We start from the raw sequence: 24,074 nt of genomic DNA on the forward strand, positions 1-24,074 counted from the left end.
AGGGAACAATCTGAACGTCCAGCAGTAGGTGTGTGGCTCTTTCAACAACTTAGGGCAAGTCAATAGTAAGCATCTGCTTCATGTCAAGCCAGAACTGACACTGGGTGTGGGGATTTCGCAAGACAGACCTGATCCCTGCTCTCATGGAGTTCCAGCGTGATTGAATAAGTCATGGTATAGACATTTAACAGAACAGCACAAGAGTCAAAAGTATATATGAAGACTTCATGATGTGGGGAGGTGCCTGTGATATAATGCTGAACAGAAAGTACAGGTTACAAAAATATAAACAACTTTGTAAAAGCAACATCAACAAGAAAGACATTAAAACATACACAGAGAGGGATTTCTCAACCTCAGGCTGCTGCTATTTCATTGTTGTGGGGGCTATCCTGTGTATTACAGGATATTTAGCCACATCCCTGGCCTCTCCCCACTAGATGTCAGTAGCATCCTGTCCCTCCAATTGTGACAACTTAAAATGTATCTATACATTGTCAAATGTCCCTGCGGGAAGGGGTTGCCTAACTATCCCCTATCCCCCATCTTGAGAATCTCTGGCTTATAGAAATGACTGATTGAAAATATACCAAAACAATGTTTTTCAAGTTCGGGAAGCCATGGAGCTCTGGAATATGTTCATCAAAGCTACAGGAGCCCATACGCCACTGCAGAGTCCAGCAAGCATTGGCATCTTAGTCACTTTCCACGCCAGTCCAATCAGACACATTTGTAAACTCAGACTGTGGAATAACTTGGAAGTATTTGGCTATGAGATGGCCTTTCAAATGATCTCAAATGTGCTTACATTAATTCTTTTAGGTTGTCAGGTGAATGAACACATAATTTTATGATTTTGGGCTAGGCCCAGTGGCTCACGCCTATAATCCCAGCACTTTGGGAGGCCGAGGCAGGCGGATCACCTGAGGTCAGGAGTTCGAGACCAGCCTGGCCACCATGGCGAAGCCTCGTCTCTGCTAAAAATACAAAAATTAGCCGGGCATGGTGGCCCGTGCCTGTAGTCCCAGCTACTTGGGAGGCTGAGGCAGGAGAATTGCTTGAACCTGGGAGGCAGCAGTTGCAGCGAGCCAAGATTGTGCCATTGCAATCCAGCCTGGGTAACAGTCTCAAAAAATATAAAAAAATAAAAAATAAAATATTGATGCAGAATTCCCAGATGTTCTAGAACGTGTTTGCCCACTTCATTTTAAGAAACAGTGCCCTCATGTATACATATGAAACAAAGCTGCACGTTGTGCACATGTACCCTAGAACATAAAGTATAATTTAAAAAAAAGTAAAAAGAAACAGTGCCCTAAATGGGTGCTTCTAATTATGCCTACGTGATATAATTATGGGCCTTTTACATTTTAATTCTTCATAGTTTTCCTTCTTTGTACCTTTGACTATACTGAGCATATGGCAGTTTTACAATATGAAAAAAAAGCAATATGACCAATATTTTGAAGAAGGTGCCTGCTTGTCACCCTTTAAGAGTTTTGTTCAGGTTTATCTCAATTACAAGAATAAGAGTGGCTATCTTCACCAATACCTACTATGCATTTACTCATGTTCTGTTAATGTGTTTGTTCAATGGTTTATTCATGCAGCAGATATCTTTAGGGCAGGTGCTACACCAACACTGTGTTAAGTGCATAGATAAACCAAGTAAAAAAAAAAAAACAAAGCAGACAATGTTTCTAATCTGGCTTTTCTGCAATTTCCCAGGTTTAGGTAGAAATTGAACTCTTGTGGGTTTTTTTTTTTTTTTTTCATTTAAACTTGATGTTCTTCTAAAAATCCCAACTATCAAAAGCATTAGTAGTTTTTGTAATTATATATTAGGGAATTTACTGTTACCCTCAACACAGGAAGCCTTTTATGTATATTATCTATTCAATAGAAGAATAGTTTGAGGTAGGTAATATTACAATCTCCATTTCACAGAGAAGAAAAATGAGGTTTCAAGGAAGTAAGGAAATGTGGACTGAGAGAAGTTTTAAGGAACTTGCCCCGAGTGACAGAGTCGCTAAGGGCCTGGTTTGCAAATATGGGTGACCTATAGCCTGTTCTTAACTATGACAAAGAGGAAAGATCATAGTAAGTGTAGAATAATAGTAATACCCAGAAAAGCACAAAATATTTATCTTCTAATTAATGGTGAGAATTTATGATTGTGGCAAAATTCATTCAAGAAACATTCTTCAGTAGAAAAACATCTATCATGGCATAAATAAAAATTCTGGCTATTATTTTACAGTTTTAAAATATTGAAAAAAAATGAAATAATCTAATCTAACCAGAGTAGGATGGCTTAATACATCACAGTACATTCTTATGATAGATTATCGTATTGGCATTAAAAACCAAGATCATTACATGAGGCCAGGAGTTTGAGACCAGCCTGGCCAACATGGTGAAATCCCATCTCTACTAAAAATACAAAAATTGGCTGGGCATGATGGTGCATTATCTGTAATCCCAGGTACTCAGAAGGCTGAGGCACAAGAATCGCTTGAGCCCAGGAGGCAGAGGTTGCAGTGAGCTGAGATTACGCCATTGCACTCCAGCCTGAGTAACAGGAACACTCTGTCTCAAAAAAAAAAAAAAAAAGGATCAGGATTCTGAAGAGCTTTTAGTATGATAGGAAAAGGCTCACAAAATATTGTTATAAGAAAAATACAAAATTATTTAAAAATTTAATAAAATATGCTGTATATTTTAAATTATGTTTATTATATAGTATTCTGATTATATTTTCAAATACATAAAACAAGTTATTCACCTATATACATATATATGTACATATACACATATACACACACACACCGCAAAAAAACTATATCAAAGTTTTAATAGAGATTACTTCTGGATAATAGGATTAAGAATCATTTTCATTTTTTAAATTTATTTTTAACAATAATGTGTATTAAATTTTTATAAGAAAAACAGTAAATATCCTTTTATATTCTGTGAGGTACTTGCCACGACTTGTATTTTAAATCCATGACACATAGGATGGGAAGCATTATACCATAATATATGGGTGAAAATCTTCAAAACAGAAATTAATATGAAATTTTTATTATCTTGCTTTTTTTTTTAAGGGTGAGGTTGGTCAGCAAGGTTCTCCTGGACCCACCTTGTTGGTAGAGCCACCTGACTTTTGTCTCTATAAAGGAGAAAAGGTAATTCCCAAATCCATATGTCACCTAGGAAAGTAGCAATAGAAAGCATTTTTTGAACTGTATCTGTGGCAGAAAGTACAGAGGTGTTTCCATGCATCACTGCACTAGTCACAAACCTACTTGAATAGATTGGTACTGCTATAGGCCCCATCGTGCAGAATTGAAAATGAAGCTTGGAAGGTTCCCAGTGTTCTCAAGTTTACCCAGCTGCTGAGTGGCAGACCTAGCTCAAGCTGCTAAATTATGACATGTGCTTGTGAACGTTGTTTTGATATGTGGATTGAAAAGACCACTGGAGGCCCAGTTGTCCTTTAGATGTTACAGATGAGTTTGATGTCTTGATAATTGAGAAGGTAACAAATGCATAGAACTGGGCCATAATAGACTCTTGGCAAATATTAATTCCTCTGTCAGTTTCCAGTGCTAATATTACTGGTGCCACATGCAGATTCTGTCATTGCTTTTCAATTGCTGCGTTAAATTTCTCTACTTTGCTCAAAATGAGCCACTTTTTCAATGACTACATTCCCAAATTGTATCTGCTGCCTGGCTCCATGGTGGCCCACCATGGAGTCCCATATACTTCTCACACAGAGAACTGGCTCAAATAGAGTCCGGTTTACAAGTGTGCTTAGATCTTAGTGCTAATTAGAACAGGTGAAAAGTAATCTCTCAAGGTTTTTTTTTTTTTAAGGTGAAACATTGTAAAAAGATGATTTCTCAAGGAGATGGAATTCAGTATGTTAAATAATAAGAATAGACCAAATAATATTCATTGTAATTTTTAGGGTATAAAAGGAATTCCTGGAATGATTGGACTGCCAGGACCACCAGGACGCAAGGTAGTTTATTTAAGTACTTTGTGTGTGTGTGTGTGTGTGTGTGAGATGTGCTATCTTAACTTAAAATGTTATTTCTCATGGTCTTTATCATTGCTTTAAGTGCTAATATATATTACCAGAATTTTTCACTATCTTATCATAATCCTATAGAGCCTCTATTCTAAAGTAGTTGTTTTCTTTAAGCTGCTGACCATGATTTTTGTTTCTCATTTTATTTTTGCTTTCCCTATTGCTGAACTATTGTTGCTTGAACCCCTCTAAATGTTGTCATCTCTTAAAGGGAGAATCTGGTATTGGGGCAAAAGGAGAGAAAGGCATTCCTGGATTTCCAGGGCCTTGGGTAAGCATCATTTGCTATTAACATCAGTGAATTTGGAGGTACTTCTCTTTCACGTTTTTATAAAAACAGGTCAGTAGTCCCACAAGCTCAAAAGTGAAGAATATCTCATGTAAGAACAAAACATTTTGGACAAGAATTATGGAATAGCTAAATATCCCAGAGCATCCTTCTGTTGACATCATTGAGATAAAATAGGCAAGCAAAAGATAGAACAATTTGGGAAAAGTAACAGGATTGTGACATCTCTTGTCTGGCACCTCAGTGTCAATATGAAAGTAGCTTGGAATAATTAATTTAAGTCTATTTGATAAAACAACATGGTGATCTAGGGGCAGTAGCTAGAAAAAAATACAATATTAAGCTCCAAACATCACCACGTGTCACTGATAGAAAGCCCATTCATAGAGTCACCATGGAGGCCAGACCGCAGCTGGCATAGACATTGAGTTTATTTGGTTCTAGATTTAGTACTGAATGGGGCAATATTGGTTTCCATGGTCATTTTTATTGCTAACGATGCACAGAGCAACTATTAATTTCCAGGCAAATTATATTGTAGGGATTTTAAAGATATTTGGCCCAGTGCAAGCACTACGTTAAATAAATTAAAATTGGGAAAGTGACGACAACAAAAATACATTCTTAATTAAAACACTGGCAATGACATGAATTTTTTGAATAAGAATAAAAGTCACTTCAAGTAGCAAATGTTATAAAGAAATGGAACCTATTTTATATTTATTTCCTTTTATTCAGCTAGCTTTGCAAACAAGACCAAATATCCATGGAACAATTTGACAAGGTGAAAAATGATGCATTGAGCTGGTTAATGCATTTTGATTTAATTCTGTTTATCCTGACTTTTGTGAATTTTATTAGGGGGATCCTGGTTCCTATGGATCTCCAGGTTTCCCAGGATTAAAGGTAAATGTACCTCATTATAGAGATAATAAATACATTTTCACTAGTAAATGCAATTTAGTATAATTCAGAAGTTGTACTGTTGCGTGCAAACACAGTAATTAGGAAGGCAGACACATTTATTTTATGGATTGCAGGATTTAGCTGTGGGTGTAAAAATTGAAGCACAAGATTGTCTGATGCAACCGATGAACAGTGTTAAGACTTTGCATGGTCTCAGTGGGCAATGTGTTGCTTAAATTAAATGAGAATGAGATAATTTGTCACCCAGTCACTTTTTTTTTTTTTTTTTTTAAAGGCATGTTTGTGCTTGTTTATAGGGAGAACTAGGACTGGTTGGAGATCCCGGTTTATTTGGATTTCTTGGCCCAAAGGTAAAAAGTGAGCCTATTTGAATATATTCTGATAAAAGTTTATATCCTTAATGTTATCTAATTTATTTTTAAAAGTATTGCCAGGAATCATTCAATAATGTAATTTTTAGAAGAGACACAGTTAATATTTTATTCAATTGTTACATTAGTCTGTGTTTCATGCTGTTGATAAAGACATATCCAAGACTGGGCAATTTACAAAAGAAAGAGGTTTAATGGACTTACAGTTACACGTGGCTGGGGAGGCCTCACAATCATGGCAGAACGCAAGAAGGAGCAAGTCACATCTTACATGGATGGCAGCAGCCAAAAAGAGAGCTTGTACAGGGAAACTCCTATTTTTTAAAACCATTATCTTGTGAGACTCATTCATATCACAGGAATAGTACAGGAAAGGCTGGGCGCAGTCGCTCATGCCTGTAATCCCAGCACTTTGGGAGGCCAAGGTGGGCGGATAACAAGGTCGGGAGATCGAGACTCTCCTGGCTAACACGGTGAAACCCTGTCTCTACTAAAAACACAAAAACAAAATTAGCTGGATGTGGTGGCAGGCACCTGTTGTCCCAGCTACTGGGGAGGCTGAGGCAGGAGAATGGTGTGAATCCAGGAGGCGGGGCTTGCAGGGAGCTGAGATCCGGTCACTGCGCTTGAGCCTGGGCCACGGATCGAGAGTCCATCTCAAAAAAAAAAAAGAATAGCGCAGGAAAGATCCACCCCATAATTTAATCACCTCCCACTGGGTTTGTTCCACGATGGATGGGAATTGTAGGAGTTACAATTCAATATAAGATTTGACTGGGGACACAGCCAAACCATATCAGTTGTCCCTCGTTATCTGTGGGAGATTAGTTTCAGAACCCCCAGGCTACCAAAATCCTCAGATGCTCAAGTCCCTGATATAAAACAATGTAGTATTTGCATAATACTTACACACGCCCTACCTTGTATTTAAATAATCTCTAGATTACTTATAATCTCTAATACAATGTAAATGCTGCGCAAACAGTTGTCATATTCTGTTGTTTTATTATTTTTATCGTTGGATTGTTATTGTTTTTAAAATATTTTGCATGAGAGTGCTGACTGTATATTACTTTAATGCCTGCTGTGTGTTATTATGCATGATTATCATATTATCATATCAGTGTCATATTAAGCATTATTATGTTCTACTTTTGAGAAGTGATCTTTTTGGAGGGGAATAATCATGAAAGTTTAAAAAATGCATGGGCTCACATAATATTAAGATTAGAAACAGAGGACATTTTAGAGAGTTTTCTGCTTTTAATACCATTGCAGTTTTTCTTTCCTTTTTAACCTCTGTGATCTCACATCTGGCACTTGCTCAGTATGTGCAAGGGAATTGTGTTCCCTTAAAGCCATGGTGGCATTAAAGGAACACGATTTAGGGGGACACTATTTGCTGCTAAAATAAAATGTAGATTCGGACCTTGTTAGGTGAATAAACTATTAGTCATCGATGCCATGTTAGACCTTAATGCTCATAGTATATTTAAGAAACTTGGTGACATCAGAGGTATCCAATTTATAGGCATAGAATAATTTCATTGGAGTTAAATTTCTTTTCTTTTGTGGAAGCTTTGTGACTTGCTATTTACTTCCACTACTTGTTGGTAAGAGAGTAGATGCATCTTTGCTGCTCCTAAAACTCCATGGATGCTTCATTTCTCTAGTCAGCCTATAATCTCTGCTTCTTATATGAATGTGCACATGGTCATTCTAATATTGGTTTGATGCCAGGCAACATGAGTAAAATTAATATTCCTTTAAAAAGTGAATGAATGAATGATTTCAGGGGGATCCTGGAGACCGAGGGCACCCAGGACCACCAGGTGTTTTGGTGACTCCACCTCTTCCACTCAAAGGTTTGTGTTCCCATTCAGTTCCTCCATAAATTATGCAGAAATAGGAGTTGAGTGGCCAGGACAGAAGAGTCTGGCCCAGTATTTCCATAGCTTGCACACTAGGCAGGCTGAATGTACAAACGTTAGCATGAGTGTAAAATTATACATGTGCCTGAGGTTTTTTCAGTACATAAACTGTATGCTGGGACTTTTATTATGTCATCTTTCAGAAAGTCATTTTTTAATCGCTAAAAATAGTATGAAACCATTTTATTGGCTGGTTTCAGTGGCTCATGCCTGTAATCCTAGTACTTTGGAAGGCTGAGGCGGGCAGATCACTTGAGGTCAGGAGTTCGAGACCAGCCTGACCAACATGGTGAAACCCCCATCTCTACTAATAATACAAAAATTAGCCTGGTGTGGTGCCACATGCCTGTAATCCCAGCTACTTGGGAGGCTGAGGCACGAGAATCACTTGAACCTGGGAGCTGGAGGTTGCAGTGAGCTGAGATCATGCCCTCCAGCCTGGGTGACAGAGCAAGACTCCATCCCAAAAAATAACAAAAACAAAAACAAAACTATTTGACTGACACCTATCAAGACGCTGCCGCCAAAAAGAATAGCCTAAATCAAAGACAAAAAGCCCCACTCAATATTTACATGTCTGAGGAAGAGGCAGAGCCAAAGGGGTTCACATTTCAGATATTTCATTTTAAATGTAATGAGAAACTGCAAAAACGTCTCCTATTTATACTTTACTGAGTCTCACAAAAAGTAATTGTTGTCTGAATTTTAAAATGTACATGTCATTTGTTTGTTCTCATGTGCCATTTTTTGGCAGGCCCACCAGGGGACCCAGGATTCCCTGGCCGCTATGGAGAAACAGGGGAAGTTGGACCACCTGGTCCCCCAGGTCTCTTGGGCACACCAGGGGAAGCCTGTGCAGGTACGGATGCCCTGATGCCCTGGCTTTACAGGTCAGATTTCCTGCATCATCATTGGCACCAGTGGCTTTCAACTGTAACTGATACTGGAATCACCTTAGGATTGTGTAAAATAATACCGATGCCTGTGCACACCCCAGACCAAGACTGTTGGACTCTTGGGAGATGGGCCTGGGGATCTGATACTGTAGAAGTGCTCCCGTATTTGTAATATATCGCCAGGGTTAAGAATCACTGAACTCAAACCAATTAATCACTTACTTGGGAGGAATACAGGTTTCTCAGCTGCACCCCAGAACATTCAATCAGTATCACAGGGGTGTTGTAAGGAACATGTATATATAACAACAGGCCTGCCACAAAATTATCACATGCATATAAGACTTGGAAACCACTGCTAGGGTTAGTGTTCCCCCATGTTTTCCCAACCTTCTGGAAGGCTCTCCCTGTTGACGTCTACTTGTACAATTTAGTACGCTCACCTAATCCCTTGCTTAAATCTCCTGCATGAAAGGTGGAAGTAAAAATTATGATTAAAAAAACTTTCATTCATAATTACTTTAAAAAAGGCTTCTTCCCTCCCCTCAAAATAAAAACAAAAATAAGAAAATGATGGGTCACAGTGGCATTTGGTAAAAAGCCTAGGAAAGGGTCCTCTTGGCATAAGGACTTTGAACTCCTTCAGGTGCTGCACTGGTTAATATTCCTAGTAAGATTAGGAATTAAAGTTTAGAGGGTATTTGCAGTCTGTGAATCCAGGAGAACTGATTAAACCCGTGAGGAGAAGTCTTGAATAAACGAAGTTTTACCCAGTTTTATGTCTCTTGTTATATTTACCGAGAAGAAGTGAGAAGTTTTCTGAGATATTCAACTGCTAACTACAAAACTCTTGTTTAATCTTCCATGGATCTAGCTTTCAGTTTGCAGGATTCGATAACCACAAAGGTGGAAAAGCTTTGTCTAGTTCACTTAATCTTTAGATAGCACAGCCTTAGCCTAACTGACCCAGGAGTATATAAATCATATAGAGTATTCCGTTGGTCAGAAAGCACTGGACTCTGGTCTTAGAATTCTCCATTCAGGCTTGTTTGTAATAAAATAGCGTCTCCAGCAGATTAAAATGAAAATCTGATAGTAAGTAACAAGTGTCTCTAGTGGATTCAAATCCAGGAAATCCCTTAATTCACAGGGTTTTAAAAAATAAATCAACCCAATAGCTTTCAAATCTTGACTATGGCCCATAGTAAGAAATGCATTTGATTTTACATTACATTTATATGCAAAACATACATTTACATTACACGAACATGTATGTATCCATATGTACAGGTGACTGATGCAAAAACACACAAACGTATACATGTGACGCACTCTTCTATCCCATTCATTTCTTTTATAATAAAAAAAAGTTAATGCTGTCAACAACTGACTCTATTGACTTCATGCTCTACAGTTGGGTGGACAAGACTGCAATATACCACACACCATAGCCCATTCTCCCTGTTGGCAAGTGGTTAAACATTCTTCTTGGCAATGGGACAAGGCAGCAGGCAGCACCCAGGTTCGTCCAATGACTGATTGTATAGAGTCCACATCAGGTCTTAGAAATGCCATGAAGACAAGATGACAGCCAAATCCACAGGGGCTCATTTTCATTTTGTTCTAAGCACAGGAGTGTATCTAGTCCTATTATATACTAGGATATATAATTTATAGATAATTATAGCTATTATTGGTGATATCTATAGTATTTACTATATATACAATGTATACAATATCTTGTAGATAATTTGGTAATTATCTACAGTATTTACCATGAGATAAGCACAATTTTAGAGTCAGACACTTGTAATCAAATCCCACCTTAGCATTTCGTGAAAGCCGTATAGTATAATGTGGTACAGTGACATACTTAAGCATTTGCACTATGAACTAGAAAAGTTCCAGTTTCTCCTACTTGCAAGCTGTGTGGTCTTGGACATTTATTAAACCTGTCGGCACATCAGTTTTCTTATATGTAAAACAAGGTCTTGGGGTGAAAAATAATATGTATACAGCCTTTAGACTGCAGTCTAGTGTATAGTAAAGATTCAATATGTTAGCTATTATTACTACAGGTATTTGGCCTAAACTTTCTGTGCCTTATCTATAAGGTATAAACTTTGCAGGGTTGTTCAAGGAGTAAATATGTTTGTAAGTCTACGGAAGCCCAGCACATATGGACACAATAATGACAGCCATTAATGTAATAAACATGCTACATTACTGATTACTGACAGGGTTTCAGTTATCTCTTGCTGAAAACATTTCCTAAAACCTCGTGGTTTGAAACAATAGCAACCAGTATAGTACCTGTCACTCTTCCTGCAGTTTAAGAGTTCAGGAAGGGCTGGGCCTGGCTGGACACCTCTCTCTGATTTCTCTTGTATAGTCTCAGGAGCCTCCCTGGGTGGGCTGTGTGCTAAGACTTCCTTACAATATGGTAGTTTCTTATCATTGCTTATATGGTAGCTCAGAACTCCAGCCACAAGTGTTTTGGCTCACAAGGCAGAAGCTGAATCATCTTTTCTAATGGCCTCATTCAAAGGGAGGAAACACGCCACCTTTTGATAGAGAAATGTCAAAGTTCCACCAGAGGATGTGGGACAGAGCTCCCATGATGGGCGTCAGTGAAAAATGCAGTCTTCCACAGAGAGGATCTGGAACCAGACACACTGAGGAAAAAGAAGCTGTGAAAGGTGGCCACTCTCACAGAGGCTTCTAGCTATCTTTTTTGTTGTTGTTTTTGAGATGGAGCTTCGCTTTTGTTGCCCGGGCTGGAGTGCAAGAGAGCAACAACAAGATCACGGCTCACTGCAACCTCTGCCTCTCAGGTTCAAGCGATTCTCCTGCCTCAGCCTCCCAAATAGCTGGGATTATAGGCACCTGCCACCATGCCCAGGTAATTTTTAGTAGAGATGGGGTTTCACCATTTTGGCCAGGCTAGTCTCGAACTCCTGACCTCAGGTGATCCACCTGCCTCAGCCTCCCAAAGTACTGGGATTACAGGCATGAGCCACCGGGTCTGGCCAGCTTTCAGCTATCTTTAAGCCAAAGACAGCAGCAAGGGGAGTAGGATGTCAAGGGGAAGCAGGATTTCCTGCTGTTGCATTATTTGTTCTGACCTCATCTGAACACACTGAACATCTGAACATTCACTGAGGATGTGCTCTTGCTGGATATTACACTAAGCTTCTTACATGGATTATTTTCTTTAATCCTCATAACAAGCCTCTGGAGGTATATACAGACTATTCAATAAGTTGGATAACCTGCTTAAGGTCCCCTGGCTAGAGAGAGAGAGGCCAAGTTCAAATCAGGCACCTCCATCCTTCCCCATCAACCTGGGCAGCTGTGATAGGTGCAATATTTTATGTTCTATGTAGTTGATTATGTGGGTCTAAATTTTTACCTACTAAGTATGCTAATATGTTTATTTGAATTATTTTTACCAAGTTATCAAGGTAGAAAGATTGAAAAATTAGTCATTTTAATTAAATCAAATATGTTTCTTCCCCAATAACCCTAAAGAATGGGGAAAAGGTAAGAAAATCTGATTCTCTAAACCCATTTCTTTCCACCGTGTGCTTATTTCAAAGGAGGCAAGACATTTTAATGACTGGTATATTGTCTTCATTTTTGAGCTACGTTTTTTTCTTTTAATGCAGTTTATTCAAATTAGTATAACTCCTGCTTTATGACTAGTAATCTGTTCTGTGGAAAAGTAAACTTTATACATCACTTATTTTTTTTCTACTTCTGAAAGCCGTCATCTAGAGCATTAAAAAATAGCTTTATGGAGATATCACCAACATACAAAAATTGTTTATATTTAAGATACACAGCTTGATCTTTTGATATATGTATACATTGTACAATGATCACCACATTCCAGCTAATTAACCTATTTGTCACGTCTACATAATTATCATTTATGGGGGGTGGTGAGAAGATTTATTTTAGATCTAGCCTCTTAGCAAATTTCAAATGTAAGATACAGTATTGTTAACTATCATTTTCATGCAGTACATTAGATCTCCGGAACTTATTCACCTTGTATGACTAAGGCTTTGTACCCTTTGACCAACATCACTCCGTTCCTCTCTTTCCCCAGCCCCTGGCAACCACCATCCTACTCTCTGCTTTTATGAGTTTGACTATTTTAGATTCCACCTGTAAGTGAGATCATGTAGTATTTCTTTCTGTGTCTCGCTTATTTCACTTAGCATAATGGCCTCCAACTCCATCTCTTTCCCTTTAAAACATTCGATAACCTAAGCAAGCGTGTATGATGTTGATTTCTTGTACAGAGATGTTTACTCTGAGCGTATATGTAATTTTCATTCTTGATTTATCTTGCAGGCATGATGGGACCCCCTGGGCCACAAGGATTTCCTGGTCTTCCTGGGCTTCCAGGAGAAGCTGGTATTCCTGGGAGACCTGATTCTGCTCCAGGAAAACCAGGGAAGCCAGGATCACCTGGCTTGCCTGGAGCACCAGGCCTGCAGGGCCTCCCAGGATCAAGTGGTAAAGTACTCCTTATTCATATTCATTAGCATTCATACTGCTTTTGTCATTCAGAAAGTGTAGCTTTTAAATATTTTAAAAGTTATATGATGTTTTGTGAGCTAAGTTGGTAGTCTTTTACAAACAAATAAACAGAAGTTGGACTTTCACATCAATGAAAGTATGTACAATCATTTGGTTAGGAGTTTCAGTGTAAATGATAGAACTTTGTAAAATCATACCAATTTTTATTTTTTAAATGTAGTTTTAATTTTCATCAGAGTTATATACAGGCTTGGTTTGTAACTGCCCGGTGGCTTATTTTGCCCACTGCCCAGAGAGAACCGATTTGTCAAGACAGGGGAATTACCATAGAGAAAGCGTTTAACATACATAGAGCTCGCTAAATGGAAGACCGGAGTTTTATTATTACTAAAATCAGCCTCTCTGAAGATTTGGAGACTAGGGTTTTGTAAATATAGTTTGGCAGGCAGGGGGCTGGGGATGAAATCATGGGGGTGTGCAAAATGGTCCTTATGTGCTGAATCCACTTCTAGGCGGGGGCCATGGGACCCTTGAGTCATGAGTCTTGGGTCTAGGTGGAGCCATCCAGTCATCAGAAACGCAAAAGTCTGAAAAGACATCTCAAAAGGCCCATCTTAGGCTTTATAATAGTGATATTATTTATGGGGATAATTGGGGAAGTTGCAAATCTTGAGACCTCTGGAATAATAATGCTGCTAATCATTTAAGTATACCTACATCTTAGCAGAATACAGGCCCTTCTTGTTTTGTTTAGTTTACCTGGTGGCCTTTTATTAACATTATAAAGGCAGTTTAGTTTTGGGAAGGGCTATTATTATTTAAACTATACTAAATTCTTTCAAAGTTAGCTTGGCCCATGCTCAGAAATGGCCAAGGGCAGTTTAGAGGCTAAAGACAAGATGAAGTTATTTAGGTGGTATCTCTTTCACTGTCACAATTTTTTCACTGTGAGAATTTTTGCAAGGGTAGTTTCAGGTTTAAGAGTCAAACTGTTCTACAAGGCGTGGTATGGACAACTGAAGGTCCCCCACAACTCCTTCTCCTAATCCTTCCTCACCAAGGACGATCATTTCAACACATGTGCCTGGATCTTTTGTTATTCGCCTCTATACTGACATTTGATGTACTTGTATTGCTATTTCTCAATTTTTCCAATTCAGCATTATCTTTTGACTTTCCTCTACAGAAGATGAATTTAGCTTTCTTTCACCAACCCCCCCACCCGACACGTGCACATTTTCTACTCCCACAAACTACAATTATTGTCATAATTTTGGTTACATAAATATTCAGAGTTTACACTGAATAGCTGGTTATATAAGGGCTATTCACCAACTGAGCCATATAATAGTATAAATTATTGCTTTTCCAGAACATCTTGTCAGTTGTCTTGTTTCCTTTGTCTGTCTGCTTGGTTTTCAATATACTTATAATTTAACCTCAGACTGCCCAGAATTATCTAACTTTCATCATTATACACTCTAACTCATGAACTATTCCATTAGTATTAGCTCTTTGAATAAATCTCTCTGGCAGCTTTTTGAGTTGTTCAGATTAGGTCAGATTACATTTTTTAATTTGTTGCCAGAATACCATCTTGAGATCTTCCTTTACCAATATTCTGAGTCTTTCCTCCATCCTCTCTCTTTCTCTGGGGCCCTCTATTTCCCATATATTTTTTAATGCTTTACTACCTCATTATATTTCCTGGGAAAAAGTATAAATAAAAGGGAAAAGTTGAGAGACCTTGCTCGTCTGAAAATGCCTTTATTCTGCTGTGGACTTTGATTGCTAGTTTGGCTGAGTATAAAATTTTAGGTAGGAAATCTTTCTTCCTCAGGATTTTGAGGGCATTTTCTATTGTTTCCTAGCTTCCAGTGTTGGCTACCGAGAACTCACAACATTTAGATACTTGATTTTTGGGGTTTGAAATCCGTTTTCCTTTCTGGATAGGAGCTCTTTTTTGTTTGTTTTCAGGGTCTTAAATTCCACTTGATTAGCCTTAGTGTGTGTACATTTCTACTGGCTTGCACATAGTCAATGGGCAGTTTTAATCCAGCACATGGCCTTCATGTCTTTTCTTTCTCCTCTCCTCTCCTCTCCTGTCCCCTGCCCTCTCCTCCCCTCCCCTCCCTCTCCTCCTCTCCTCTCATTCTTTTTTCTGAGACAGGCTGGAATGCAGTGATGCAGTCTTGGTTCACTGCAACCTCCGCCTCCTTGGTTCAAGCGATTTTCCTACCTTAGCCTTCTGAGTAGCTGGGATGACAGGCACATGCCATCACACCCAGCTAATTTTTTACATTTTTTAATAGAGACAGGGTTTCACTATGTTGGCCAGACTGGTCTCAAACTCCTGACCCCAGGTGATCTGCCAGCCTCAGCCTCCCAAAGTGCTGGGATTATAGCTGTGAGCCACCATGCCTGGCCCTACATCCTTCATTTCTGAAAAATTTTCTTCAAGTGTTTCTTTGCATTTGATCTTAGCCAAAAGGCTGAGAAGAGATCAAGTGTCCTTTGAAAACATTGTCTCCTCCATTTTTTTCCTCTTTTTTTCTCTTTCTGGACTCTATCTATCTGTCAGGAAATCAATCCTACATGTCTTTTTTAAAAAAAATCTTTACTCTATTACTCTCCACCTATTTATTTTTCTGAAACACTTTCTGGGAGATTTCCTCAATTCTACATTACAACCCTCCACCTGAATTTTTAAATTTCTGCTATCATGATCTATATCTATATCTATATCTATATCTATATCTATATCTGTATCTGTCTATATCTATTTCAATTTCAAGGATTTTCAGTTGCTGTTGTTCTCTTTTAATGTTTCCTTTTGTAGCAGGCTGTTCGTGTTTCAGGGATACAATACTCTCCCTCATCTGTTTTAATTATAAAATAAATTAAAATAGCTTGCTGTGATGCATGTTTCTTCTAGGTTTTTTTGGTGGGGGTAGCAGGGAGTCTTTTATTTTCCTGCTGCCAGTTGCAGGAAGGGGATCTTTTGGTCTGTTTTTTTTAAACAAATCATCCTGTTTTGGACCTCACTGTTGTTCTTATTCCAGAGGTACAGATTCCCGAAATTTAGGAGACATTTCTGGGGTAAATCAGGTTCTTTCTCAGCTTTCTAAGCTTCCTGCTTTAAATTCAGCTTTTTTTTTTTTTCCAAGGATCTGCCAAGTTCTTTTACTTGTTGTTGTTGGTTCCTCTCCTTTTTTCCTTGTCCTGTAGGTTTATGCTTATTTTTATTTATTTATTTACTTTCTTATTTACTTATTTATTTATTTTGAGACGGAGTCTCATTCTGTCACCCAGGCTGGAGTAGAGTGGTGTGGTCTCAGCTCACTGCAACCTCTGCCTGCCAGATTCAAGCTATTCTCCTGCCTTGGCCTCTCAAGTAGCTGGGATTACAGGCACACACCTCCGCGGCTGGCTAATTTTTGTGATTTTAGCAGAGACGGGGTTTTACCATGTTGGCCAGGCTGGTCTCGAACTCCTGACCTTCTCAAGCAATCCACCCACCTCAGCCTCCCAAAGCACTGGGATTACAGGTGTGAGCCACCGCACCAGGCAGGTTTATGCTTTTTTATAATATTCTTTTACTCTACTGGGATTTGGGGAGGAGGCCAAACTGTTTGCATTTTATCTGTCGTCTTTAACTGACATCTCTGAAATTTTGTTTTTACAAGCTCTGCTTTTACATTTTCTTCATTAGCTAAGAATTGATCACTGAGTGGGGAATGTCTTTTTCACACACTGACTCCATTTTTTTATTTGTTTTGTTTTGTCGTCCATTATCTTGTTTTGCAACCCATTAATTTAGGGTAGGGCTGAAATTAGGGTTGGCTTTATCAAGGGTTATGGTAGCAAAAGCATGGCATAACCACTGCATCATCTATGTGTGTATATTCTTATTTCAGACAGAAAGAATCCTAGGAAAACAAGGGAGCAAAGAATGGGGTTGGGACAGGAAACACGTGGGGGAGGATGTGAGTGCAAAAGTCACTTGTTCTATAGAAGACACTCAGAAAAATTATGTGATTCTCTCTGCCCATCCCCTTACCCCCTTGACAGTGACATACTGTAGTGTTGGGAACCCTGGACCACAAGGAATAAAAGGCAAAGTGGGTCCCCCAGGAGGAAGAGGCTCAAAAGGAGAAAAAGGCAAGTAGGCACCAAGTGTAGAATTTCTAGAAGACAACTGTACATGGACGATTGGGGGTATTTCTGAGACATGTAATGTGACATTTCATTCAGATTTGTTACTTACCTTAGTCGCCCACTAGAGTACTCCATTAAGCGCTATGAGATTACAAATCACTGAAAAGTCAAAGCCTCGTGTCTTAGAATATAAAGGAAACATTTGCCTGCCATGAATTTTGCCTGCAAATGGTGACTTTGCTCACGAGGTCCTCTTGATTCCTTGAGAGTGGCTGTGATAGGAGAGTATTGATGTTTGATTTTTGTGGGACCTATATTTCCCAGACTCATCAATTGCCTGTCTCTCTGTTTCTCCACTCTAAATTGTTTGGAGCCATTTTGGGCAGCTGAGTCAGGTGGGTGTGACAGCATCAACACAGATGAGGAGTCTGACTACCCTGAAGACATTTGTTTAAGACAAAAAGTCCTGATAATTGGAAAATGCGTTGTGGTGAATTATCAATTATAATATTCAATGCAGTCAAAATCTTCCTCCACATATTATTTTGTCTCCTTAATTGTTTAGGGTTTGTGCACACACCAATTAATTTTTTCAGTTTTTTTTTTTTTTCAGGAGGAACCAAAGGACAGGCTTTTAAACTTTTGAAAATAAAAAAGTTGTATCATTTTTAATGTTTCTTCAGTAGAATTGGATATCAGCCTTTCTCTAGAATTTGTCAGGATGAATTTATTAAGGAACAAAAGCCTCCATTTGTTTAGAAATGGTATGCCCACCTTACATCCCGTGGCTAGGCACCCCACACAGTGCCCCATGCTACACCCAGCCCCCACAGCACGTGCTCGCAATTGTCTGCAATAAGTGCATATCGGACTCTTTGTTGTTCATTTATGCTATTGGTTTTGTACAGTAAAGCCCTTATTGGGGGTTTTATTCAGGAAATATGACAAATCTGCCATTGATCCTCTGTCTAGGAAATGAAGGACTCTGTGCCTGTGAGCCTGGTCCCATGGGCCCCCCTGGACTTCCAGGACTTCCCGGGAGGCAGGGGAGTAAGGGAGACTTGGGGCTCCCTGGCTGGCTTGGAACAAAAGGTGACCCAGGACCTCCTGGTGCTGAAGGACCTCCAGGGCTACCAGTGAGTACCTCTTATCAGTCATCTTTCCAGTTAAAAGAGACACTGTATCAGTCTGTTTTTACACCACCATAAAGATACTACGCAAGACTAGGTGATTTATGAAGGAAAGAGGTTTCACTGACTCACCGTTCTGCATGGGTGGGGAGGCCTCAGGAAACTTACAATCATGGCAGAAGGGGAAGCAGGCATGTCTTACACGACAGCAGGTGACAGCATGAACGGGGAAGAGCCCCTTGTAAAACCATCAGATCTCATGAGAACTCACTCACTATTGTGAGAACAGCATGGGGGAAACCCTCCCCATGATCCAGTCACCTCCCACCTGGTCCCTCCCTCGACACATGGGGATTATGGCGATTACAATTCGAGATGAGATTTGGGTGGGGTCACAAAGCCAAACCATACCAGACATGTAGACATAAAAATCGAGATGCCTCTTTCTAATTTATAGTGTGATATCTGCTTTATGTTTTGAACCTATAAACATTATGTTAACGACTACAAAAACAGTATATTTATTCATCCATTCATCCTTTGTTTACTTATTCAACTAATTAGTATTATTGAGTGCCTACTATGTTCCAGGCCTTGTTTCAGGTGCTGGGGATACAGCAGGGATCAGAGCCCAGTCTCTGCCCTCCTAGAGCTTCAGAGAGGACACAGACCATCTAACAGATCATCAAGTAAATATCCAGCATATCTTGTGGTGATAAGCGCCATCACCATCTATTGTAGCTGGAGAGAAGAGAGAGAGTGCCAGAGCAGGAGATGAAGTCAGGGAACTGGCTGGAGGTTCAGAAGGGCCGCAGAGCACAGGGCTTTACAGATGAGTCAGGTCTGAGCCTTTACTCTAGACTACCTGGAACAGCCAGGGGAGAGTTTTAAGAAGAGCGAGACAATAGTTTTAAATGGATCACTCACTCCGGTTGCTCTGTGGAGCATAGACCATATGGACAAGGGACATTGGCTGGGAGATGAACTGGGAGGCTGCTGTGTAATTCTGGTGAGATACCACAGCCAATGCCTTAATGTGGTGGTACTGGGTATGGTGCAAGGTGGTCAGATTCTGGATATATTTTGAAGATAGAGCCAACAGGTTGGCTGTTAGATTGGACATAGGATATAAGGAAAAGAAAAGTAAGGGACAGAACCAAGGTTTTTTTGTTTGAGCTACTGGAGGAAGGCAGTTGCCATGTACTGAGATGGGAAGGCGATGGAAAGAGTAGCCATTGGCTGAAGAAAGAAAGCAGTACTACTTGAGACATTTCAAGTTTGAAGTGCCTGTTAGACAATCAAGTCAAGAAGTCAAGTAGGCAGTAGGATGATATTCAACTTAAGGATTCAGATGAGAAGTTCGGGCCCAGGATATAAATACTGGCTTTGTCAGAGTTTATGTGATATTGTGCCAGAGAGTAGATGAGATTTATCTCAAGATGGTTCTCATTTGGTGAAAGTTACAGATAACCCATGTTGAGGCAAAGCCTCTTAGCTGTCTGATTGCTCAGAATAAAAGCACTGCCCACTGGGGTACTCCCCTGGAGAATGGAGAGAGCCCTCTATCCCCTCCTTATTAACAAGGTTCAATCCTGGGATGGCCTGAAACTTGACCATCAAGCCCCAAAGGACTTTTTTCCATTTTCGCCAGAAAATCTCATGAAAATAAGGTTCCAACCTGAGGGCCTTAAGTAAAGTTAATGATTAAGGTGTCCCAGCAGCACCCTTCTCACATGTACAAAGCACACTGGCCACATGTACAAAGCACACTGGCTTCACTAGGAAGCTAGGTCCTCAATGCATGTATGTACATGAGCATGGTTGCAATTGTTAAGTAATTTGCATTTTATTGTCTCCTTTTTAAATTCAATATTTTACTATAGTCATTTTTGTGTGTGGTTGTTACTTAATCTTAGTGAAGCTTTTAATGGCTCTAAAATATTTTTGTGGCTTCCTGTTGAGTTGCTACTTAGGGCTAACATCTTTGAGTGAGGACTGCTTGTTTATCTAGGGTTATCATGGCTAAGGTGTACTTAATTCAATTGCTCCATAGGGCTTTCCTTTGTAGGCTGGCCACGTTTCTGATGTCTATTGTGTATATGATTCTGTCCATATAGCTTCTCTGCATTAAATTCATTACACTGTGGTCATAGTCAGGGACCAGGGTCATACCATGGGGCACTAGGAAAGGAAAGGGTAGAGAAGGGAGGAGAGGAGGAGAAGAAGAGGAAGGGAGAGAAGAAAAGGAAGGGAAAGAAAGAAAGAAAGGAAGGAGGGAAGTAAAGAAAGGAGGAAAGGAAGGACAGACAGAAGAGACAGCATGAAAGACAGTGCAGACTATGGGGTGCCCTCGCTCTTGGAGGTCTTTCCATCCTCCCTACATCTCCTCACTCTGGAGATGGTCTGCTGGTCTCTGGCCCTAGCAGCCACAGATTGGTAGAAAAGTAGAAAACAGAAAAGTAGGCTTAAGTTCTTTGCAATTGTTTGTATAATTGGACCAAGTTTCTGCATTCATTGCCTTAGTCTGACAGCGTTCCCTAGGATGGGATTTCCGGCCAGCATGCTCTAGTGCAAGGCACTAGGGCCTAGGAGCAAGTGGACCAGCTTCAGATCCCATCTCCGACATTTGGGAGCTCTGCAGTCTTCTGAGTTTTACTTGCAGCATTTATAAAATGGATATGAGAACACCATCTTAGAGGCTTGTTGGTAAGAATTCGATTGAGTCATGTGTTTTGCACACTGTATAAGGTACACACCAGTGAATTAAAGTCCAGGAGGCTGCAGAGCAAGCGAAAGGTCGCAAACTGTCACAGGCTGATAAAGTTTGGATGTGTGCCCCCTCCAAATCTCATGTTGAAATGTAATCCCCAGTGTTTGAGGTGGGGCCTGGTGGGAGGTGTTTGAGTCATGGGGGCGGATCCCTCATGAATGGCTCAGCTCCATCCCTTTGGTGATGAGTGAGTTCTTGCTCAGTTCACAGGAGATCTGATTGTGTAAAAGAGTCTGGAACCTCCACTTTCCTCTCTTGCTCCCTCTTCACCATGTGATACACTGGCTTCCCGCTTCACCTTCCGCCATGATTGGAAACTTCCTGAGGCCTTACCAGAAGCTGAGCAGACGCTGGTGCCAGGCTTGTACAAACTGCAGAACTATGAGCTCCTTTTCTTTATCAATTACCCGGCCTCAGGTATTTCTTTATAGCGACACAAAAATGGACTAATATATGGGCTATCTCTGACCTGCTGGAATGTTTGTTTGTGTCCTCGTGGTGTTTGTTTTTAAATTATTAATGTGAGGTTTATGGCTTCTCCTGAGACATTAGAAGTTTATGAGCACAAGGTTATTGTGTTCCCACTGCTGCTGTGGGCTGACTCCCCACATGCCCACCCACCTGTTCCCCTTGGACTGGACAGGCGCTGCCCCTGTGGGCATCTGCAGTTGATGTCCCTTATCTAGACTGAACAACTAGGACATGCCTGGCAGAGAGGAGGTGTTTTTTGTTTTTTTTTTTTTTGAGACGGAGTCTTGCTCAATCGCCCAGGCTGGAGTGCAGTGGCACGATCTCGGCTCACTGCAAGCTCCGCCTCCCGGGTTCACGCCATTCTCCTGCCTCAGCCTCCCAAGTAGCTGGGACCACAGGCGCCCGCTGCCACGCCCGGCTAATTTTTTGCATTTTTAGTAGAGACGGGGTTTCACCGTGTTAGCCAGGCTGGTCTCTATCTCCCGACCTCGTGATCTGCCCGCCTCGGCCTCCCAAAGTGCTGGGATTACAGGCGTGAGCCACTGTGCCCGGCCAAGGAGGTGTTTTTTTGTTTTTTTCTTTTGGTGGAATTTCACTCTTGTCACCCAGGCTGGAATGCAGTGGCGTAATCTCGGCTCATTGCAACATCTGCCTCTTGGGTTCAGGTGATTCTGCTGCCTCAGCCGTTCAAGTAGCTGGGACTACAGGCATGTGCTACCACACCCCGCTAATTTTGTATTTTTAGTAGAGACAGGGTTTCACCTTTTTGGTCAGGCTGGTCTCGAACTCCCGACCTCAGGTGATCCTCCCACTTCAGCCTCCCAAAGTGCTGGGATTACAGGCATGAGCCACTGCACCCGGCCCAGAGAGGAGTTTTTGTTGCTACTGGGCTTCCGTCGTTAGAGTAACACAAGTGTTTGGTGATCTCAGGTCTTAAGATCGTAAAAGTAGCTCACTATCTGAAGCTGCTGAGAAACTTTGCCCTAGGAATCTCTTAGATTACACGTTTATTTCACTAGTTAACTGCTGTATTCTCAGTACTCAGAGTAATGCCTGGGTCTCTGTAGTTTTCAAAGAAAACTACAGTCATGGTTTTAGTAATGTTTAGTAACATTTACTAAGCCATTTAGTAATGGTTTGGTAATGGTTCAGTCATGTTTTCAGTAAATGTTTCTTTAATGAAATCCAAAAACAGCACTGATAATTTTTTCCTTACTAGCTCAAATAAGTCTATGATCTACTCTAGTACTTAAAATTCAACACCTACAGAGCATTAGAGCAATTCATCATACATTTGAAGTCTCCAATGTGCTGAGTAATAAACTACTCAGACTTCTGGGAGTGGGTTCATTCTTCCAAAGTACCAAAGTCTTATTTATTAAACATTCCACTTTGTTCTCTTTCTGGAAAGAAATCGGTCCAAATGCTATGTGAACGGTATTCTGTCCTGATAATTTATTCATCAGAAGGCCATTTTGCTACAAACAGGATGCTATACTGGAGTGATATCAGAGATGTTGAGTTATGTGTGGACATTGTTTTTTTCTCTGCATGAAATGGCTCCCAACCCTTTTGTCCATTTGAGTTTTTGTGGCTGTTATGTGCATTTTTGGCTCCCTCTTCACTGTTGCTGCCTGATGATTGCTGATGCCAGTGTGCTCATCTCTACTGGTACTCTCCTCCCCTCTATAGCTCTCAGCTTATAAATTAGTAGGGCCAGTTAAAAAAAAAGATAGTTAAGCTTGTTTGAATACATTGTTAGATTGTGTGAAAATAAGACAAGACCAGGTGTGGTGGCTCACTCCTGTAGTCTCAACACTTTCAGAGGCAGCAGGATCCCTTAAGGCTAGGCGTTTGAGACCAGCCGGGGCAACACAGCAAGACCCCATCTCTACACACAAAAAAGTAAAATCCAATTAGCCAGTCATGGTGGCACTGCAGTCTTGCTACCTGAGAGGCTGAGGCAGGAGGATCGCTTGAGCTCAGGAGTTTAAGGCCGCAGTGAGTTATGATCGTGCCACTGCACTGCAGCCTGGGGGGTGAAGTGAGATACTGTCTCAAAAAAAGAAAAAAAAAGAAAAAAAATACGACAAGGTAGTGGCATCTGTGTGAGCAAAGGAACTGGCCTGCTCAGTCATTTTTACCTCCCTCCTATTTCTTTGCTGTGGTTTTTTGGTTATTGATATCACTAGGTAAGTAATCTTGGGCTCTGTATGGTGTTTCTATAATGGTATTTGATATGGTGCTTGGCCACCCTAATATACTGACAATAGATTCATTATATATGTGTTTATATATCCATATATGTGTTTATATATACATACATATATGTCTATGTATACATATGTTTATATATACATACATATATGTCTATATATACATATATGTTTATATATACATATATATGTATAATATACGCTGTCAAAAAATATATATGTGTGTGTATATATATGTGTATATATATATTTTTTTTGACAGAGT

At 40.1% G+C, this 24,074-nt stretch overlaps 1 protein-coding gene across 3 annotated transcripts in view; it reads left to right on the plus strand.

Moving 5' to 3' along the window:
- COL4A4 (collagen type IV alpha 4 chain) overlaps positions 1-24,074 on the plus strand; it is a 168,843-nt gene that overhangs the window by 40,789 nt on the left and 103,980 nt on the right. For 2 of the 3 annotated variants that reach the window (XM_033230020.1, XM_033230018.1), the window contains exons 12-21: positions 3,108-3,188; positions 3,977-4,030; positions 4,311-4,370; positions 5,250-5,294; positions 5,612-5,665; positions 7,482-7,551; positions 8,372-8,476; positions 12,876-13,040; positions 17,136-17,225; positions 18,195-18,358. In XM_033230020.1, the coding sequence (XP_033085911.1) occupies positions 3,108-3,188; positions 3,977-4,030; positions 4,311-4,370; positions 5,250-5,294; positions 5,612-5,665; positions 7,482-7,551; positions 8,372-8,476; positions 12,876-13,040; positions 17,136-17,225; positions 18,195-18,358 (888 nt within the window). The remainder of the gene's footprint in view (positions 1-3,107; positions 3,189-3,976; positions 4,031-4,310; positions 4,371-5,249; positions 5,295-5,611; positions 5,666-7,481; positions 7,552-8,371; positions 8,477-12,875; positions 13,041-17,135; positions 17,226-18,194; positions 18,359-24,074) is intronic. The other variant, XM_033230019.1, reaches the window with a different exon arrangement.

This window comes from Trachypithecus francoisi, unplaced genomic scaffold (genome assembly GCF_009764315.1).
Source record: "Trachypithecus francoisi isolate TF-2019V2 unplaced genomic scaffold, Tfra_2.0 Lachesis_group13, whole genome shotgun sequence".
In the NCBI taxonomy this organism is placed as follows: domain Eukaryota; kingdom Metazoa; phylum Chordata; class Mammalia; order Primates; family Cercopithecidae; genus Trachypithecus; species Trachypithecus francoisi.